This window comes from Sardina pilchardus, chromosome 4 (assembly GCF_963854185.1).
Source record: "Sardina pilchardus chromosome 4, fSarPil1.1, whole genome shotgun sequence".
Classification (NCBI taxonomy): Eukaryota; Metazoa; Chordata; class Actinopteri; order Clupeiformes; family Clupeidae; genus Sardina; species Sardina pilchardus.
This window is the reverse complement of record NC_084997.1, coordinates 18,090,603-18,109,824: the sequence shown is the minus strand read 5'-3', so window position 1 is coordinate 18,109,824 and position 19,222 is coordinate 18,090,603. Positions and strand designations below refer to the sequence as shown.

Here is a 19,222-nt window from a genome sequence, read left to right as displayed (position 1 = left end):
TCATTTATGGATCCTTGTACCTTCGCCTGGACAGTACTTCTCAGCTATTGATGATCCATCCTGGTGAGACCCCCTGAGTCAGTCAGAGACCTACAGAGTCCAAGAGACTTCAAGCACTTCAAGGACATATGACTGGACGGGAAGGGGCGCTATAGAGCCAATTGCTCAGAGAACAACCCCGCCGAAAGATGGGATGGACTGAGATTCAGAGAGAGAGAGAGAGAGAGAGAGAAAACCAATGGATAAAAGCCACTGCTCCATTCTATAAGTAAAATGTTACTGGAACAGCTGAGGATTGAAATCAAAAAGAGCTAAATACAGATGATCACGCCAAGAGAAGGCGTGGACCCAGCATGAACCCCACTGTTGGACTCAACCAGTGGCTTCCACATATGCCCAGTCCGGACATGTACTGTACTTGTACCAAGGACAACAGTGATTACAGTTTTGTTTTTCCAGCCAGCACTGCAACAGAAGATAAATATAGCCCTAGTCTCTTCATCGTGCATTAAGTGGTAATAAGGACTGCAAACTCAAAAAGGGGCCGAAACAGTATGCGAACAGCACAGGATCACTTTTTTTAAAGACAGTCTTGGCTGCATAAACAAAGAATTTTCACTATGGCCTGTCACATTTGTGAAGGGAAGGGCACAGCTACAGTTCTGGAAGGAAAGGTATTGACTGAATTATTCAGTAGTTAAGTATTGATGAATTGATTGCTTTTGGATGGTCTCCAAACCCTAACCTCTAACCCTAGGACTGCTCATCATAGTCTCAGTAATGCCACTTTAGTGACAATCTGGCAAATTGACACAGAACTAATTTTGTTGTGACCTTAAATTAACCGGCCCATTCCCACTTCCATTAAAAAAAGATATCTAAAAAAATAAATTCACATGTTTGTCCTAAAACATAACATCTGGCTTTCCAAGACTGACCACAATGACCTTCAAAGTTATTTCTTTCGGTCAGACTAATTAGTCAGATTAATCATTTTGGTAAAAAAAAAAAAGAAAAAAAGGGTTGATTTGGGCTGGAGATGTTGCTTGGTTTTGATTGTATTTTAATGAAATGCTTTGTTTTATAGACTCATTGAATAGCTATAAGTATGAAATAAGGTCTTGCGGAAAATGGCCTAATTATGTGGTGTGAAATTAAGTTTGAATTGTGCTTTATAAAGTTTATTATGCTGTTAACTTCAGATCTTTGTATTATGGTTGTAAGATGATTATAGACTCATACACTTGCATGCATACTGAACATACATGTATGCACAGACTACTTCTTTAAATCTGTGGAATATTCACTTCCATCTTTACTCTGTTGCTAAAAGTAGTAGATGGTGGAACATCCAGAGAATTCTAACCCAGGGCTTTGGGCTCGGCAGTGGCAAAGAAGTAATAGGTAGGTAATCTGATTCATTTGGCATTTTCTTTATGTACAAAGTAATGTGTCATTATATCGGTGATTCTAATGAATATGTTTTGCATATCTCAGTTATTGTCATAAACAATGCATTCTCTTTCTCTTTTTTTGTAGTTAGCTAATCACTTTGAAGCTGACGAATTGAGTGCTGCACTAGAGGTGAGTAAGAGGGTAATTGCATTTCATACTAACTTTGCATATGGACATACATTTCACATAAGAATATGCTACTTATTTGCATAAATGATTGTGTAACTGAAAAATATATGTATGTTTTACTTACCAATGATGTTTTACTTACCAATGCATTATTTAATCACACTAGGGTCACCTTAGACACAGACAAACTGACAAGCAAAGCCTGGATTACGGAGGAGAGGCCCCGGGCAACGGTGAGCACATACATGTAGACTTGTAAGCTTGCGGGAGGTCATGAAGAGGTCACGGATCAGGATCAGAGCATTTCACATTTCTTGTGACAAAGATGTTTTGGTGCTGCAATCTTACGGTATGTACTGGATAAAACAAAAAAAGAATGCTACTTTCAGAATGACTGAAAATTCCTATAAAAGTTGTTTGTGTGTGTCCAACCTGTGACTATGTATATATCTGTGATTGCTTATTTAAAATAGGTAAGAATGAAGAATGATTTCCTCTGGTGCATTTTAAATGTATACATTACAGAATGGTTGACTACTGTACAACATTGCAGAAGACTACTTCTTGCAGATTTTGCAGTATTAAATGGCACTATTTTGCTTTTGAAACTTTTAGTATCAACAGGCTGTGAATTGCAATGAAAATCTTATCCTAACATTTTGTGAATTTGGTCTGTCTGAAACAGACATAGATCATGCATGAATAAGTAGCCCATTAAATACTTAACGATGCTCTCAATTTTTCTGTCCAATGTAAATAATATTGTATGGCTAACTTTGTTCTATGGAGGTCTGCTTTGCAAAATTAGTTGCTACTACAACCTCCTAGTTGAGTTGAGTTGAGAATTTTTTTTAAAATTATTATTCTTAGGCTTAGATGACTGAAAGTACTTGTCTTTCTTTGAAGACTGTATGAAGTTTACTTACTGTCATCAAAGTGTTACTGTGCTGAAAAACAGACAAAAAAACAAAGCCATGTTGTAGGTGTCAACACTATGCCTACTTTAAGTTATTGAACACTTTGTACTCCAACGTTGGAAAATAAACTATTTTTTCCTCTATATATTTTTTATAAATTGCTCTGAGAAAGGAAATTATACTGTTGATCTACAGTGTGAGTAAGATGGTTATGTACAGAAGTTGTATTAAAAGCCAATGTAAAGGTTTTTTTTTTGTTCTGTTTTGTTTTTTTTTTGCCACAAAATATTTTAACTTTGGATTGTAAATGTAATTATATTTGTTTATTAAAAATGTCATTAGAGCACCAGTCAACATCCTATTTGAATGTGATAGTTTCTGGTTTTGGAAAAGCCTATGTATGAACAAGTGACTGTCACTATGGTGATGCTGGTATTCAAAATGTGCTGTCATGTTCTCACTTTCATGCAACCACTGTTGTTAACCAAGAAAGTGTGTAGGTGAAACAAAGCCTTAAATCGTCTTGCTGCCAAATGTTTTGTCATTGTTCGAGATTCTGGCAAGTATTTTAAGTTGTCACTAAATATATTGTTTGGCAGTGTTCTTATTATGTCATTTCATGTGCTTCCGTTGTATTGCATTTGAGGCCTTACTTATTGTATTGATATGATTAATGTAATTATTGGCACTTGTTGCTTGTGTTTTCGAAATTTCCCTTAATGTTTTATTAATGTGTTTATCATATGATGGTCTGCAATAATACAATTGGAGTTGGATACTCTGAAGAGCCTTAGAGTAAATATTATATTTTTCTCTTGAGCAAGAGGACAGCTTATATTTGAAAATGATTAAGTTACCCGATAACAGATGAATATATATTTTTGTTTACTTATGATGTGTATATTTGTGGACAGAGACAGTATTTCCATTGTGTTGTATTATATATAGTGTTAAACATGCTGTTTTCCTGATAGCATTTTGTCATTACTATTCAGAACATGGCTCAGGAAAATCTCATTTCTATTGAGTATTACTGAGACTTATGTCAACAAAATTGTAACTTTATGTATTTTTAATGGTGAAAAGGAATATTACCCTTATCACTATTTAAACTGGGCATATGGAGATAAATATATGTTGTAAAAAGGACTTGATGAGCTGATTATATGCCTGGCCAGCAGGTAAGTCAGGCTGGTCAATATATGTTTATTTAGCCTACTGTGTTGATATTTTTGAAAGTGAATTAAAATTTTATTATCTTCTCGCCAATAGTTTGAATGATAGGAAATGTGTCAGTCTAATCAAGTGCATTATTCCAATTTCCTTCTAGATCCAGTCATGGTGATTAAAATCTGAATAACAATCAGACTTAAAACATATAATATGTTAATGAGAGTTTTATGAAGCACCCCTTGGAAAAAAATGTCGAGGGTTAATCGTTCTTAGGACTACTGTTTTCTTTCTCTGTAAATTGGTGATCAGAGCTGAACATGAGTACTACAGTAACCGCTAAAACGGGTACTAGGTGTGTTTTCCGAAGTCTGTAGCCCATAAAGCTGACATTTTTTTGTTGTTGTTGTGATAGGTAAATCACCAAACTGGTCAGTGGGATCATATTATGTGACATTGAATGCTTTGTCAATGAAATAAACTCTTAATATTGTCCAAACTGTTATGTTACTGTCATGCCAGATGATGTTTACATTTCAGCAAAAATATGTGTACCAAAATTACCAAGTCTTCCCTTGAAATGTTATTTTGCTGATATATTTGCATAGGTTTTACCTTTTGTGTTTTTGTCATGATATGCTGGTGTGAATGTAGTAAAAGTCTACCCTCAATTTGCTTACTCTTGTATTTTGTGTGTGATCATTTTCTTGACCTTATCTTTCGATAACAAAAGGTTCAAAGTGGAGGCGTCCTTCATGAAGGACTATTGACTGGAGCTAATCACAAATCCTCTGCCTTTTTTGTCCATTTCTGATGTTAAACTGTAGACCCACTCTATTTATATTTTAGGTCTACTTTAGGCCCTGTGACTTGAAACCTGCAACCTAGCCTACTGTCTAGTAGCCATGTCCTAGTTTGACTTCTTATAAGTAGCTATATTTCCAGAGGAGAGATTCACAAAAATCTAATTTAGTGCACTATCAAGTGGAATTCACCAGTCATTTAAATTGTTCAAATACAGCCTATGTCTGCTCAGTTGATAGCCTACAGCCTGAACCTATATAGCCTAAACCAAATTCAGTAGCCAAGTAGGCCTCAATGAAAATAAAAACACATGTGTGTGTTGAACAAACGTATTAAGTTGGTCTAACATTATTATTGTTTCTTTGGTTTCTTCGATTAGCATGTCATAGAATTAGTGTGTTGCTGCATATTATGTGCTGATGAGTTTACTTGGTTTAATAACAATTTATTTTACTGCATACTAGCTGTTTTATAAACCATCACAGTAGCCTGAAGGCCTTCCGTTTAAGTCTATATTGTTTTATTTAAGCATATCCCAATAAATCTGTAGAACTATATATTTTTGAAAGTGATTGGTTGCACACGTGTGATGTCACTCTATAAATATTCTCGTTTAATAGAGCCCAGTTCGGGAAGCTGAATTATTCGACTTGTGCATATGAGGGTCGCAAGATGCATTATAACTTCATTCTCTGGATGTTACATATGTTTCGTCAGTAGTTTTGTTGCATGTTGTATGAGGTGCGCGCGCAGCGCCACGGCCCATGTTCTTCGGATGTCTCGCACAGACCGTCGGGAACGCTCAGCTGCTGTGTGGATATGTCCGCCATGTTTTTCATGGCACAAGGAGCGGACCGCCCGAGAAAAAATAGCTTTTAAATCAATTTTATCTCGACCAAAAATGGCTTTTAACACTGGATTTCGGTAGAAAAGGAGTCGATGATTTGGACCGTTGTGAAAGGAGGCGGGTCCCTTGTGGATTTCTACCGAATTTTTGACTGAATTCTGGCGGGATTCATGTTTCCTCCACATTTTGTGTTTTTGAGATAGGCGAAAACAATGAGTAAACTCTCGTTCCGGGCGCGAGCGCTAGACGCCGCCAAACCTCTCCCCATATACCGTAACAGAGACCTCCCGGACCTCAATGACTGCGTCTCAATCAACCGGGCTGTGCCCCAGATGCCAACAGGAATGGAAAAAGAGGAAGAATCGGTATGTTATAATTTTAATGAATATATTTTCATCATTTTCAATCGCACATCGGGTTGCTGGGATTCACTATCAGGTTTTACGCAAACCTTTGTGCGTAACTGGTATGCGCCACACTCTTGAAACCTCTGATCTACGTAAACAGAGTAAATAATCCAAAGGTGAATTCGCAATATTTACACTTTTTGCGTAGGGTGAGTTTTTGAGCGGGGTTGTGTTGTTCTTACGTCACAGCCAGAGCGTAAATACCGTACGTGATTATCAAGCTAGCGGAAGGATACGGAAGGCATGCTGTCTGTATGAGGGACTACTGGTGGTGTGCAATATTAGCAATAAAAGCTAGTCACTGAAGAATAATTGTCTACCTATCGGAAAGAAAATTGAAGACGTAGACTTCACATGCCCAATGCATTGCCCATACAATATCATTGACTTTGCAACTACGTCATGTCATCCCCAGTAACCAGTTAAAGTTAACTTTTATTTCATCAGTCCTTTTAACCACCATGAAATGTCTAGCAAGCTAAGTCATTTCAAGCTATCTAGCGTAAAAGTTGATCATAACAACTACCAAGTCCGTGCATTTTTTTTAATGTTAACGTGCGCAATATAACTTACTTCATAGCAAAGTTGGTCGAGCCTATTTTGCATGAAATTCTAACGTTAACTGTGGCGTTAGCACTGTGTCTGTCCCTTGGTAGCTAGCAAGCTAACATTATGCGTGTTGCTGGTTGGTACCAGTGAGTGGTACCAGTGATTTGTTTGATTCAGTGACAAATCATTATCATTGTAACGTTTGCTAACGTTACATAGTTAGCGTTAGGCATATGCATTATTAGACTGACCTGGAGCACCCCACTGATTCACCTCACTGTGTGTTCACTGTGTGCTGTGTGTTCACTAATTCGGTTAAATTGGGTTAAATGCAGAGAACTGAATTTCCCTCACGGGATCAAAAAAGTATATATTCTATTCTATTCATACGTATAGTAATAATAATGCATTGACCATAACCCGGATATATTCAAATAAAGTGTAACGTTAACTATAGGATGTGTAACTAGTTATTCCGGTGGGTGTCTGCTATCTCCCGCTATGTTCACATTAGGAAAGGAAAAGTACCGCCAGTTGATGTGAGTCATGCAGTTTCATAAATATGCTGTCAAGGGCATTACTATCTCTGAAGACCACAACTTCTGTGAATCCCCTACCCAGCTTCTATAGAAAGCGTAGTGAAATATTCACTAAATATACTGTCTCAGTTGACCTAAAAATAGTGAACCTTGGCTTTAATACAAACGTTGTGTGAAATTATCCCCCTTTCTCGCTGGAGGCCTCAATTGAATACTCTTGCAAGGATGATTAGTTACAGTCATCATGGTCCATGTGTTACAGAATTACTTTCACAAAACATATGGGCAATATTCATAACAAGCAACATATTGTCTTGATTCCCTTGAGGTTTACTCCTTCTGTAGATGAATGTAACTCCTTACCTTACCTATCTCGTCTATATGTGACTTAATAGGGTACTCCTCATTCTGATGTCTATCAGCATTCAGCATCCTGTTGAAAAACCAAAAAGCCTGAAACCGTTTGTTTTAGGAAATAAATGCCAACCCATCCGCACTAAATGCTTCAACAAGTTTACAAGGAGAAGTAGACCCAGAACTCTTGCTGTTGCTGTTCTGCATTAGCGATAGACCAGGCTGGAGACACGTTGAGTGATGTTGCGCTTGATTTCATCATCGAGTTGTCCTCAGAAGTCTTGCAGGAGACAAACAGCAGTGCTCACTGTCAGTTCACACCAGCTGTTCTCCCAGTGGCTCTCCTCCTCACCCTTCTAGAGTCACATTGTGATGCAGTACGATAAGAGGGGCAGTAGTTCTGGTGTGACAGTAGTTCTGGTATGGCAGATGGAGTGTGAGGGCGAACATGTGCTGTCTTTTGCGTTTGAAAAACAGATTTATATTTTCAGGGTAGATGTGTATGTTGCGTTCATATTTTACTCTCTTGTTCCCTAAAAAGAAATTCAGATTGCTTAGATGTTCTGTTTGGTTCTCTTTTTGTTCACCATCCCTCGCCCTGCTTTCTCTTTCCCTTTCACCGGTTCCGCCCCCTAGGAACATCATCTCCAGAGGGCGATCTCAGCACAGCAGGTGTTCCGGGAGAAGAAGGAGAGTATGGTCATCCCCGTGCCTGAAACAGACAGCAACGTCACCTATTATGACCGTCTGTATAAAGGAGAGTTCCGCATTCCCAAACAGCTGATCCACATTCAGCGTGAGTAATATATTTTTTTACCTAAACATGTTCACAAGAATGGGGTTGTCAACATTTCAAATGGCAGGTATTTATTGCATTTATATACATAAAGGACATTATTTAAATTAATTCACACATGAATGTTCAATTGCTGATTATTCAGGCTGAGAGATATGTTGCTTGCTTGTAATTGTAGTAGGTAGTGGTGCCATTTGCCACATTGATTCCTTGCTTGCTTCAGTTTACATAATAATGACTTTTGACTGAATTACTATTTTATTCCAATCAGCTCTGGGTTTGGACAATGAACAGCCAGATTATGACATGGATTCAGAGGATGAGACACTCCTCAACAGACTCAATAGGAAGATGGAGATCAAGCCTCTGCAATTTGAGGTCATGGTGGATCGACTGGAAAAGGCTAGTGCTAACCAGGTACTGTTTAAAATTCTCCTCCCCTGACGTTTCTAACAACCTAACACGCCTAACAAGCTCTTACCCATACATGTGCCTCTATTCCCTCCTCTACCCCTGTCTTCTTCTACTATACTTATGACTAGTACTTATGACGTCTGCACTCTCATCCTCTAGTAAAAGCATTGATCAATGCAGTAGTAATTCTGACCTAAGGTCTCCCCTGCTCTGTAGCTTGAATGTTTTTCCTAATTTCTGTAAGTTGTTTTGGATAGATGAATGAGAACATGGAAATCTAATTTGTGTGAATACAAGCTTTGGTGCTTTAAAATTCCATCAGTGTTTTAAAATGCCAAATACTATGGATTAAAGCTTCTGGGAGCGCTTAACACAGTATGCAGATCCTTCCTTAGATTTTTACCTTCAGTTAAGTTTTGATCTTGCATCTGTAAAAGTTGTTGGATGTTTTGTACCTTACACTCTGCTTTTTGAATAGAAGATTTAGTCCCACAGATACAGTCACATAGCCTTGTGTACATTTATATGCTCTCTCTTTAGCAACATTTGTCCTGCAAGTTCGCATCTTCAATTCTAACTAGCAGGGTCTGCCTTCTTCCTTGTAACTCTCTCCCCCCCCCCCCCCCCCCCCCCCCCCCACACACACACACACACACACACACACACAAATAGCTGGTGACTCTTCCGGAAGCCAAGCTGCTGCTGAATGAGGACGACTACCTCCTGAAGTCTGTGTACGACTACTGGACGAGGAAACGGAAGAGCCGCCAGTCGCTCGTCCCACAAGTCAAGCAGGAGAAACGCGACGGCTCCACCAACAACGATGCCTACGTCGCTTTCCGCCGCCGCACAGAGAAGATGCAGACCAGGAAGGTCGGTTGCTAGCTGCTTATTTTTGTTCGTTTTTTTCCAGCTGATTTCCCTGTGTTGCAAATTATTGTGTCTCAAATGACCTTCACGTCAGTATTTGTCCAGTTTTCTTTTCATATCTACGGCTGAGGCAGTATTACAACTGATGTGAAAAAATTGTATGCATGTTAATGTGTGTATGATGGCATGCCAAAAATGGGGGTGATGTATTGAAATTTATTCATCTGTTTGGCCAAAAATGAGATGCATCATTACAGTGAAATGGTAGCTCTGACGAAGCGTTTCATACATATTAACTATGCCGGGCTTTGCCAGGTGTTGAATACTGATGTGCTCTAGGGATGACTGAAAGTCTGTCTATCTCCGTGCAAATCATGTGTAGTCATCCACAGCTTATCGTCAGTCACGCACACACATACACAGACACACACACACACACACACACACACACACACACACACACGCCATTGCATCATCCTGTACTCAGTAACTGTACTGTGCCCACACCAGAACCGTAAGAATGATGAGGCGTCGTACGAGAAGATGCTGAAGCTGAGGAGGGAGTTCAGCCGCACCGTCACCATCCTGGAGATGGTCAAGAAGCGGGAGAAGGTCAAGCGAGAGCTGCTGCACCTCACGCTGGAGGTGGTGGAGAAGAGGTGCGCGCGCATGCTGCCCACGCACAACAAGTTACACTTACAGTACATGTGCATGCGCTCCATCGACTTGATTGTACGCCAAGGCATTCACAAATACAGACTGCATGCGTATTCTTGTGCATAGGTCCTGATCACGGGTGGAGATAAGAATGCAAAATGCATTAATACTGTGGGCGCGCACACACACACACACACACACACACACACACACACACACACACACACACACACACAGACCAGAGGCTGTAGAGGGGTCTTTGTGCATACTCTGTGCATACTCTCAGCATCCATTTCAAAAGGGCACGGAAGGCAAACAAACAGCTGTAGCACATAAGTATGCACAGTGCAGAATGTGGCTGCCTGCTACCAGCAGTTGAGTTGTTACACAAAATGTGATGCTTACATAATCAGGACACACTGAACACAGGAACACAGACTGGTGCCATCAGTATTGTGCAATCGCTGTCGAAAGCCAGCTTGTGTTCAAAACTAATAGTTGTATTTTATGTGTTTTTTCTTTCTTTCTTTCTTTCTTTCTTTCTTTCTTTCTTTCTTTCTTTCTGAGATTTGTTATGAAATATCCAGTCTTCCACTCTTGATGAAGAGGCCACTGTAATAAGGATGACTCCTAATGTATTATCTGCTCACTCTTTTGCACAGGTATCACATGGGTGACTTCTCGGGAGAAATTCTCAACGAAGTCAGCGCTCCTCTGGCCGAGAAGCCAGTCTACACCGCTCCCATCACGCTGCCGAATGGAAACCGCTACAAAGTGGAGAACAAAATCAAGGTTATTACTCGCATATATAATGGCTCTTTTATATCAGACATTTCTAATGACTTTGGTAGTTAAGCCCAGTGTAAAATTATGTCACTTGAAATCTCACATTAGAAACAAAATACTGGACTTCATAGACTGTATAGTTTGTATGTGGATATGGGTCAGAAAGAATCTTGTGGTCGGAACCTTAAACATGTCCAGGGCTTAACGGTTTCAGGTTCTGTGCCCAAAGTCAGGCGTGTATTTCAAAATCAATAGTTATGCTTTGAAGCTTTGTGTTGCCCTCAGGCAGCGATGTTAACGCTGCCTTATGCCTTGTATGTCTCTCCTCTTCCTTCAGGCACACAAGTCCGGTCCACAGCACCCACACCACTTCTCCATCAAGCCAGAGCCGCACTTTGACTTTGTGCGGCCGCCCAAGAAGTACACCAAGAGGCCCAAGCTGGACCCACTGCGCCAGCCGAGCCGCATCGAGAGGCAGCACACGGTTAACAAGGCCGACCTCAAGCAGTACGACTTCCACAGTTCCGGGGAGGAGGACTACCCTCTGGTCAGTACCTCAAGTCGTTCGAGGAGTCGTTCAAAAGTGAACACAGAAGGCGTTATTAAAGCAACACGATGTAGCTCTTTTACCTTAAAATAATGGCGTACGGACTCCTTGTGATTGCATGATAACTTATAACAAGGAGAATGGAGGCTCTGACATTGCCAATATATGCCCACTGATATACGCCTGTTTTTTCAGCATGCAACGTAGTTGTCTCTTAGAGCATGCCCGTTTCGTTGGGCTCGTTCAGACTAATTCGCTACCACCTACTACTACATGGGTGTTTAGGCTGTTGAAAATCGACAAATGGGGCAATTCTTACGTTGTGTTACTATTGTTTTTAACAACAGTCGACTGTTGGTATAGACAGCCATGAAAATGTTCCCTTTTTCTTTCTGTCTTTGTGTCCATTATGTTCTCCTGTTTTTTGCTCTCTCGTGCTGTGCCGCTCACTCTTTCCCTCACGTCCCATCCAGTCTCCTGCGTCAGAGCCAGATGAGGAGAACGACCCAGACGGAGCGTTTGCTTTCAGGCGGAGAGCTGGCTGCCATTACCTCACTGTAAGTCCTACCGCCAGGGGCAGATGGCTGGCAGTTTACAGAATTATGGAATTGCTTTACGTACACAATTGCCTCCTGTATGTAAGACTAGTGTCCTTTCTTCTTTCTCTTCCGGTCCTCTCTCTCTCCCTCTCCCCTCTTCCCTCTTTCTCTCTCTCTCTCTCTCCCTCTCCCTCCCTCCCTCTCTCTCTCTCTCTGTCTCTTTCTCTCTCTTTCCCCACTGAAGCCTCTCGTGGACCAGAGCTCCTCTCCTCTGTGGGGTCAGGTGGAGCTGCCCGGTGTGGACCCTCTGCGCCAGCGGCACTCCCTGACGGCCCTCACGGTGCCGCGCCGCTGTGTGGGTCTGGCGCGCAGGAGGGTGGGACGCGGTGGCAGGTAACATCACTGCCCATGCCCCCTTTACTCTCATAACATCACTGCCCATGCCCCCTTTACTCTCATACACTAACAGTTCAGTTCAGTTCAGTTCTCTCCATCCGAATTACTAGTAATTTCCTGTGTATTAGCCGCGTTGTGTATAAGCCGAAGGACAGTGTTTTTTTTTTTCTGCAAGTTAAAAGAAACGAAATCAGATTAATACCATATTAACTGTCCCTGTGTATTAACCTCATAGCTGAAGACATTTTGCTAAATCAATGTACAAGCTGAGGCCAATAGTTGGGAAATTACAGTACTGTCTGCGTACTTCTGTCTGTAAATGGGGAAATTCAGGATGGTCTCCTTAATTTGCCAAAGGATTGAATTCCAAATCTGCTGTTTGATTGTGGTGTTGAGGTTTATATTATGTTTCCGTACTGGACTAATAAGAATATACTCAGTGAAAGACAGTGTATCAGAATAATGCTTCAACTTCAAACAATACTCAGGTTCTCCAAATTGTCACACTTTCTGACTAATACATAAAAGTTCAGCTCTGAGTATTGGATATTGCTTTTAGAGAATAGAATAGAATAGGTCTTTAATTGTCCACCGGGGGGGGGATTGTCTTTGGCTCACCAAAACACAGAATAAACAAACACTTTTCTCATAGACACATTGACTGGACATACAGCAACTGAACATACAGCAACATATGGCAACTGAACATACAGCAACTGGACATACAGCAACTAACCTGTCATGCCATGTTCAAAGTGTCACCGTACAAAAAGCACACACACACACGCACGCACAGGGTGTATGTTCATCCCTCCGTCTCGTCCTCAGGGTTCTACTGGACCGTGCCTCCTCCGACCTGGACCGCGCCTTGCGACTGCTGGACCCGGACGTCTTCTCCTCCTCGTCCTCCCACTCCTCGCCACCTCCTTCCCACGACCCCGTTGACCTCAGGCACGACCCCACGCACACCACCCCGTTAGCCTTGCCATCTGCGGAACGCTCCCTGGCAAACATCCTCAACGACATCAAGTCCTGCAGGTGGCGCTGTTTCCGACCGCGGCCCACGCAGGAGGAGAGCCACGGCGACGCCAGGAAGAGCGTCGGCATGGCGGCGGAGGGCAGGACGCGAGAAGCGCTGGGCAAGACCACGGGCAGCGCCGCGCACGCCAGAGCTGCAGCCACAGGTCCGTCATCACCACGGCAATTAAAGAATACGGAGTTCAGCCTTGCTCCAGATCCATGTAGTATTCCATCACATGCAGTTTTTAGAATCAAGTCTGATCAGTATTTTTTCAGGTTAGCATTTAGTTCAGCCTATCGTAGTGACTTTCCTAACACAGGACCGCACAAAAAATACTCCTTCGACTGTTAATGATTATAAACAAATCCATGACTCAATGAGAAGGCATGATTGCATCACCACATAGTTGGTGCATGTAGTCATCAGACATGGTTTTGTTAACAAACGGCATTTATTTTATGACTCAAAAAGCAACATTTCCATTCTTGCATTATCTTCAACATCAATTTGGTTTGTAAATTATTCAGACATATTACATAACATACTTAACAATACTCAAAACAATGTGTCAAAATAGTTACGTAGCCAATGCCTGTTACACTTTATATGTTAGGGTTTTCCAAGTTGGCTCCACAGAAATCGGCTTAAGAAACTTTGAGGACCATTATGTTGTCCTGCTCTCAGTTTTGATGAGTAATATTCCCATAGCCATTTTAATTTAAGAGTGCCGTCAGCTTGCTTGGTGGTTTCACCCCCACCGACTAATCTTGGGCAATTTGTCAGCCATTAGTGTCTAATTTGTCACTGGTGGGTTCACGATGTTAAGTGCCTTGCAGAATCTGAACCATGAAATGATTAGGCCTCTGTAGGCTTACAGGGCAGAGCAATGCCAGGGCGCGCGCGTGTGTGTGTGTGTGTGTGTGTGTGTGTGTGTGTGTGTGTGTGTGTGTGTGTGTGTGTGTGTGTGTGTGTGTGTGTGTGTGTGTGTGTGTGTGTGTGTGTGTGTGTGTGTGTGTGTGTGTGTGTGTGTGTGTGTGTGTGTGTGTGTGTGTGTGTGTGTGTGTGTGTGTGTGTGTGTGTGTGTGTGTGTGTGTGTGGTCTCTGATGACAGCACGCTCGTTCAGCTGACTTGTCACATTCACCTCTGCTGCCTCTACTTGGGGAAGTCTCTCCTCCGAGATGTGGTTGGGCTGATAGAGTCTGGCAGCTTCCGTAGTGACGCTGACTGCTGGCCACCTCAGGAGGTCCTGTTTTTTTTCCTCTCTCGGTGTGAAGAGCTCTCATAGCATTCCAAGATTTTTCGTTTTCGTTTTCTTTGACTAAGCTTTGACAAGGTCACTGTTTCACATACTCCCCACACTCTCTCTACTGCATCGGCCATTTACGTGGTGTCAGGAGGTGGTGAGCTGCCCTGTCATTTTTTTGTTGTTGATAACCTCGGCATGCAGAAAGAGATCCAACAGCAAGCCTGCACGAATAGAGAGGTATTGATTTCACATCGTTAGCACACCCAGTTGGGGTGTCCAATTTATGAAACGTTCTCTCCAGTATACAGTGTCAAGTTAAGCCTTCGTTTCTGATTTAATGATCTCTAATGTAGATGTAGGTTAATGATGGAATACTCACAGATTCACAACTTAGAATTCCATAGATCTGTAGAAGCAATGGAGGTTGATTTTTTTTATAATTTGTTCATCCAAAAATATAATCAAACACTTTTATAACTATATAGACTACTGCGTCCCCTCCTCCTCAAACACTCAGAAGCATCAAGTGAAATGATAAGAAGGAAACGTCCCGTGCCTGTCCTTAATATCTGTAAATATCCATCCATCCATGTTCCTTCTGAAAACTCAGTTAAAACTGCAAAGCAATGATGCAACCGCACAGTATAACCAGACATATGCCTCCTGTGTGCAGCCCCTGCTTGCAGAGATCAGGCCCACAGGTTTTGCCTTGAGGCCTGTCCACCTTCTCTGGTCTGACTGCAGGGCCGTACCCATAGCTGGGGTTACATAAGTGTTCCTCTGCAGGAGAAATTACAGAGCACCAGGGCCTGAGTGCAAGGCAGTAACCAGGAGCAGGAGAGGAAACTATGATCTGGGGAACAAACTTTGGGAGAGGTTTGGAAAGCTGCTGGCTGCCATGTGACTAGCCTGATGTTTTGGGCACCGCTGGGAAAAAAGCATGGTCTGGGAAGTGCAAATGAGGCAGTGCTGCCCCCCTACACACACACACACCACACACACACACACCCTCTCAATAGAGAACGGAGGACTTTTTAATGCTTACATCAGCAGTTTTTGTTATGCTGCAATTCTCTCCACTCTTGTTTCAGTTCAGGGCTCAGAGGTTTATCTTAAAGTTGCTGTACATGTTTCATTTGAGAGTGACCTAACAAATCATCTTATATTACAATGAGCAGCTGTGCTACGTAAAATAGCACTAAGTATGCCATCATCAGTACATTAACATTGACCAAACTGTGTTACTCACCTCTGACCTCATGTGTTGGGGAGTGGTATTGCACATTCTTTCAATAGCCCATGAGCACAGCCGTTTCCCTTGCTCTCGTTACTTAGTTCTTCTGTGTTTCTGTTTACGTGTTGTTTTTTCCCCTCTATTTTTCTTCTCCCGCTATTTAACCTCCACTCTACTGTATGTGTGTATATGGTGCACTTGTAGGGAAAAAAAGGTGCTATATAGAATCAAAAATGGTTCATTTTCCTTGCTTCATAATATGGCACCCCTAAATGGTTCTTTGAACCATTTTGAAGAGTTCTTCATCAAAGGAATCCCTAAGGGCTCTCTAAAGCCTGCATGGTTCTATATAGCACCCCAGGAACCCTTTTCTTTTTTTTTGTGAGAGTGTGGTGTTAATCCTGCTCGTTCCCTGTGTGCGGTGTCTGTAGAGGCCATCACGGAAGAGCAGTACCAGACCCACCAGCAGCAGCTGGCGCAGATGCACAAGCAGCAGCTGGCTCAGGTCCTGCAGAGAACAGCGCCAGCTCCCAGCGCAGCACAGCCCGAACGCAAGGCCACACAGGTACATGTGATGCAGACACAGCCAGGACACACACACACACACACACACAAACCCACACGCTCACATCTCGTCGACCATGTATACAAACATAGTCACACAGAGAAACACGGAGTAGTGGCTATGTTCCTCATACATACCCATTTGGACATGCTTACCAGTGCAGACATGAATATCTTGTTCCACCTGCATAAGTTAGATTTGTGTCCCACAAACAACATCAGTGTTTCTAACTGTTTGTCTGTCTGTCTGTCTGTCTGTCTATCTGTCTTCTAGACTGCCAGCTCTACGGAGCGAGTGTTAAAAACCCTGGATTCGGCCAGCGCACACTTTGCCGCCTCTGCGTTGATGAGCAATCCTCCGTCAGCCAACAACGAGAACAAACCCCATCCGCCAACAGTCAACGGCGTCGGCCCCGGTTCAGGTACGGCACGTTGATGGTGGAGCCGAACTTACATTCGTTTTTCACTTCTGAACAACAACCATTAAACACTGTCAAGGCTCTTTAGAATTACCGTAATTAGCATACTTTAACATCTCAGTAAACCGAACACCAATGTCATTAATTCGTGCAGCATTCCTGTTCTAGGTCAGTGAGTAGTCTACTTGTTGATATTGTCTTTTTTATTTTTAATAATAAAAATGATTTGCTAACTTTGACCTTTTTGATTGATGCTCCTTTCAGGAGGCTCCAGACCCCTGAAGTTCACCAGCACCTCTCAGAGTGGCGGAGGAGGAGGAGGAGGAGGAGGCAGTTCCGCAGTCCGCTCAACTTCCTCTCCGGCCCGCGACAGCCAGGGCTTGATCCGTGGCAACGGCAGTAGCAGCAGCGGCGGCGGCGGCGGCGGCGGCGGCAACAACAACAGCAGCAGCAACTCGGCGCCCCAGTCGCTGCCCCGCGGCCATGCCCACCTGGGCAGCGTGAGCGCCGTGTCTCCGGCCCACACGCACCTCAGCGCCCGGCCCTCGGCCCCATCGCCCTCCGCCTTAAAGCTGGCCGCTGTCGCCAGCAGCCTGGACCGAGTGCCCAAGGTCACGCCAGCCAGTGCAGTAGACAGCATTGGCAGGTGAGCCACAGCAGCAGACACACACACACTGACATTCGTGTTTGGTAATGTATGCCAGCACTACTGTTGCAAGCATACTTTAGGAAATATCTCCACCAAGATGTGGTTGGGCAGATTCAGCAGTTCCAGCAGATTCCGTAGTGAGCCTGACAACCAACATAAGTTCCATTTTTCTCCACACATCCTCATGCTAAACTGTAAGTGTATGTGGAACACAGACTCCACACATGAATCTGCCAGAATGGTTAAAATGGTTTTGTAAAACATTATCAAAAATGAACTGTATTATTAATTTGTATTATTTTATTATTTTACGGTCTAGTTACATTGTCCTGATCTAATTTCTGGATTTAGGGAGCATAACTCACACGTGTTTTGTTTTTATTTTAAAACATTTTTAGGGAGAACCATGAACCAGAGAGATTGGCCCTTAATGGCATATCGGAGACCACAGTGGCAATGGAAGTGACATAGCCCCACTCCACATCATTGACCACCATGCCATTGAACGGACTAACCTCCAAGACGAATGCAAGACCACTTCCTGCCACCAGGGGGCATACTCGCAGAACAGTACCTAAATTTGCAGCATATCAAAAAGAGATTTGTCAATATACATGTACATTTTGTAAAATTGGGAATATCACTACCTTGTAAAATAGTATATTTGTATCATTAGTATCTTATTTCTGTTACTTGAATTCTAGATACTTTTTGTCATCATGCTTTTGCACTTGGAAAAAAATGGCAAATGACCGCATTCAAAAAAAATCATTATAAAACAGGTGCATCGATTTGTGTTAGGATCATGAGCATGAAATCCGGTCCTGCATCACTCATTTTACCTATTTATTTTATGATGTTTACATTTTTGTATCTTGTACAAATAAATCAGATTTTGTGACCACAAAATGCGGAAATGGACGTAGCTAGAGCATATTATGTTGTGCTTTTTTCTTGTTGCAAAAGGAAAAAGAGCCCGATTTGATTTGGTTTCACAAATTGATTTTTTTTCTCCTTTTTTTTGTACATAATTATGCGGCATTCTCTCATTTGTCCTCTGTCTATTTCACAGAGGTGATTAAAACATTTTTATTTTTTTATTTTGTCTTAATTGTTTTTCCTGTATCTGCCAAACAATCTCCAGGTGTTATCCATAAGAAAAGAAAAACTACAATGTCCGTTTGATCATATTTGTGTTAAGAAAAGAAATTGTGGCTAAATGCATACATTGATTCATTGTCTGCAAATACCAGTATGTTTTACGTATTCGTATATGCCTTTTTAAATGAGTGGGCTAACGCCAGTCAATAATTCACAACTGTAAATCGTTTTTGGTTTACGTTGTGCAATAACGTTCCATATTATGGACAACTTTGCCGAGATTGCCCTTTGATGTAGGGGGCAGTCCTATCGAAACCCTATCTTTTCCCCCCTCTTCAATGGCAAGTAACAAGCAGAAAATGGATCTGGTGGTCATGTGCTCTGACCTACTCCATGATGTGGAGTATAGTCTCCATGTGTTGTCAGTATAGTTATTTTCTTCTGTACAGGCATTTAGCATCCATGCACAATGCCCAAAGATATACATTTCCCCATGCTACTTGTCCTTGAAGTGATACTGACTTAAAAAAAAAAAAAAATGCAGGGAAATAAAACATGGATCTATATCATATATTATCTGTTGGGTTGTTTCTTACTATTCTGGGGTCTCTTTAGTTGGTATAGGACCTATATATATATATATACATAAAAAAAAATGTAAAGTAAATTCAATTAGCAGAATTTTTCGTACAGAAGTCCAAAGAATCACCCGGATCGTTGGTCTGATTGGTTGAAGGACTATCCGAGTGTGCAGTCAGTTGAACTATGCCCATTGATCACGCCTCTGGTGCCGTGGAAATTACAGCCTTCC

General features: G+C 42.0%; 1 protein-coding gene and 1 long non-coding RNA gene across 2 annotated transcripts; both read left to right on the top strand.

The window, feature by feature from the left end:
- Positions 1-474: 474 nt before the first annotated feature.
- Positions 475-1,850, top strand: LOC134077806 (uncharacterized). The gene is made up of 4 exons (XR_009938759.1): positions 475-674; positions 1,334-1,404; positions 1,540-1,584; positions 1,751-1,850. It is a non-coding gene; the product is annotated as an uncharacterized LOC134077806 (long non-coding RNA).
- Positions 1,851-5,258: 3,408 nt separating this feature from the next.
- On the top strand, positions 5,259-18,982 carry epc2 (enhancer of polycomb homolog 2 (Drosophila)). The gene is made up of 14 exons (XM_062534410.1): positions 5,259-5,687; positions 7,808-7,967; positions 8,239-8,384; positions 9,054-9,254; positions 9,762-9,910; positions 10,571-10,700; positions 11,032-11,241; positions 11,715-11,798; positions 12,025-12,173; positions 13,005-13,360; positions 16,110-16,243; positions 16,517-16,664; positions 16,926-17,307; positions 17,709-18,982. Exons 1-14 carry the CDS (start codon positions 5,535-5,537, stop codon positions 17,779-17,781), a joined length of 2,475 nt encoding a protein of 824 aa, XP_062390394.1. The 5' UTR covers positions 5,259-5,534; the 3' UTR covers positions 17,782-18,982.
- Positions 18,983-19,222: the final 240 nt, after the last annotated feature.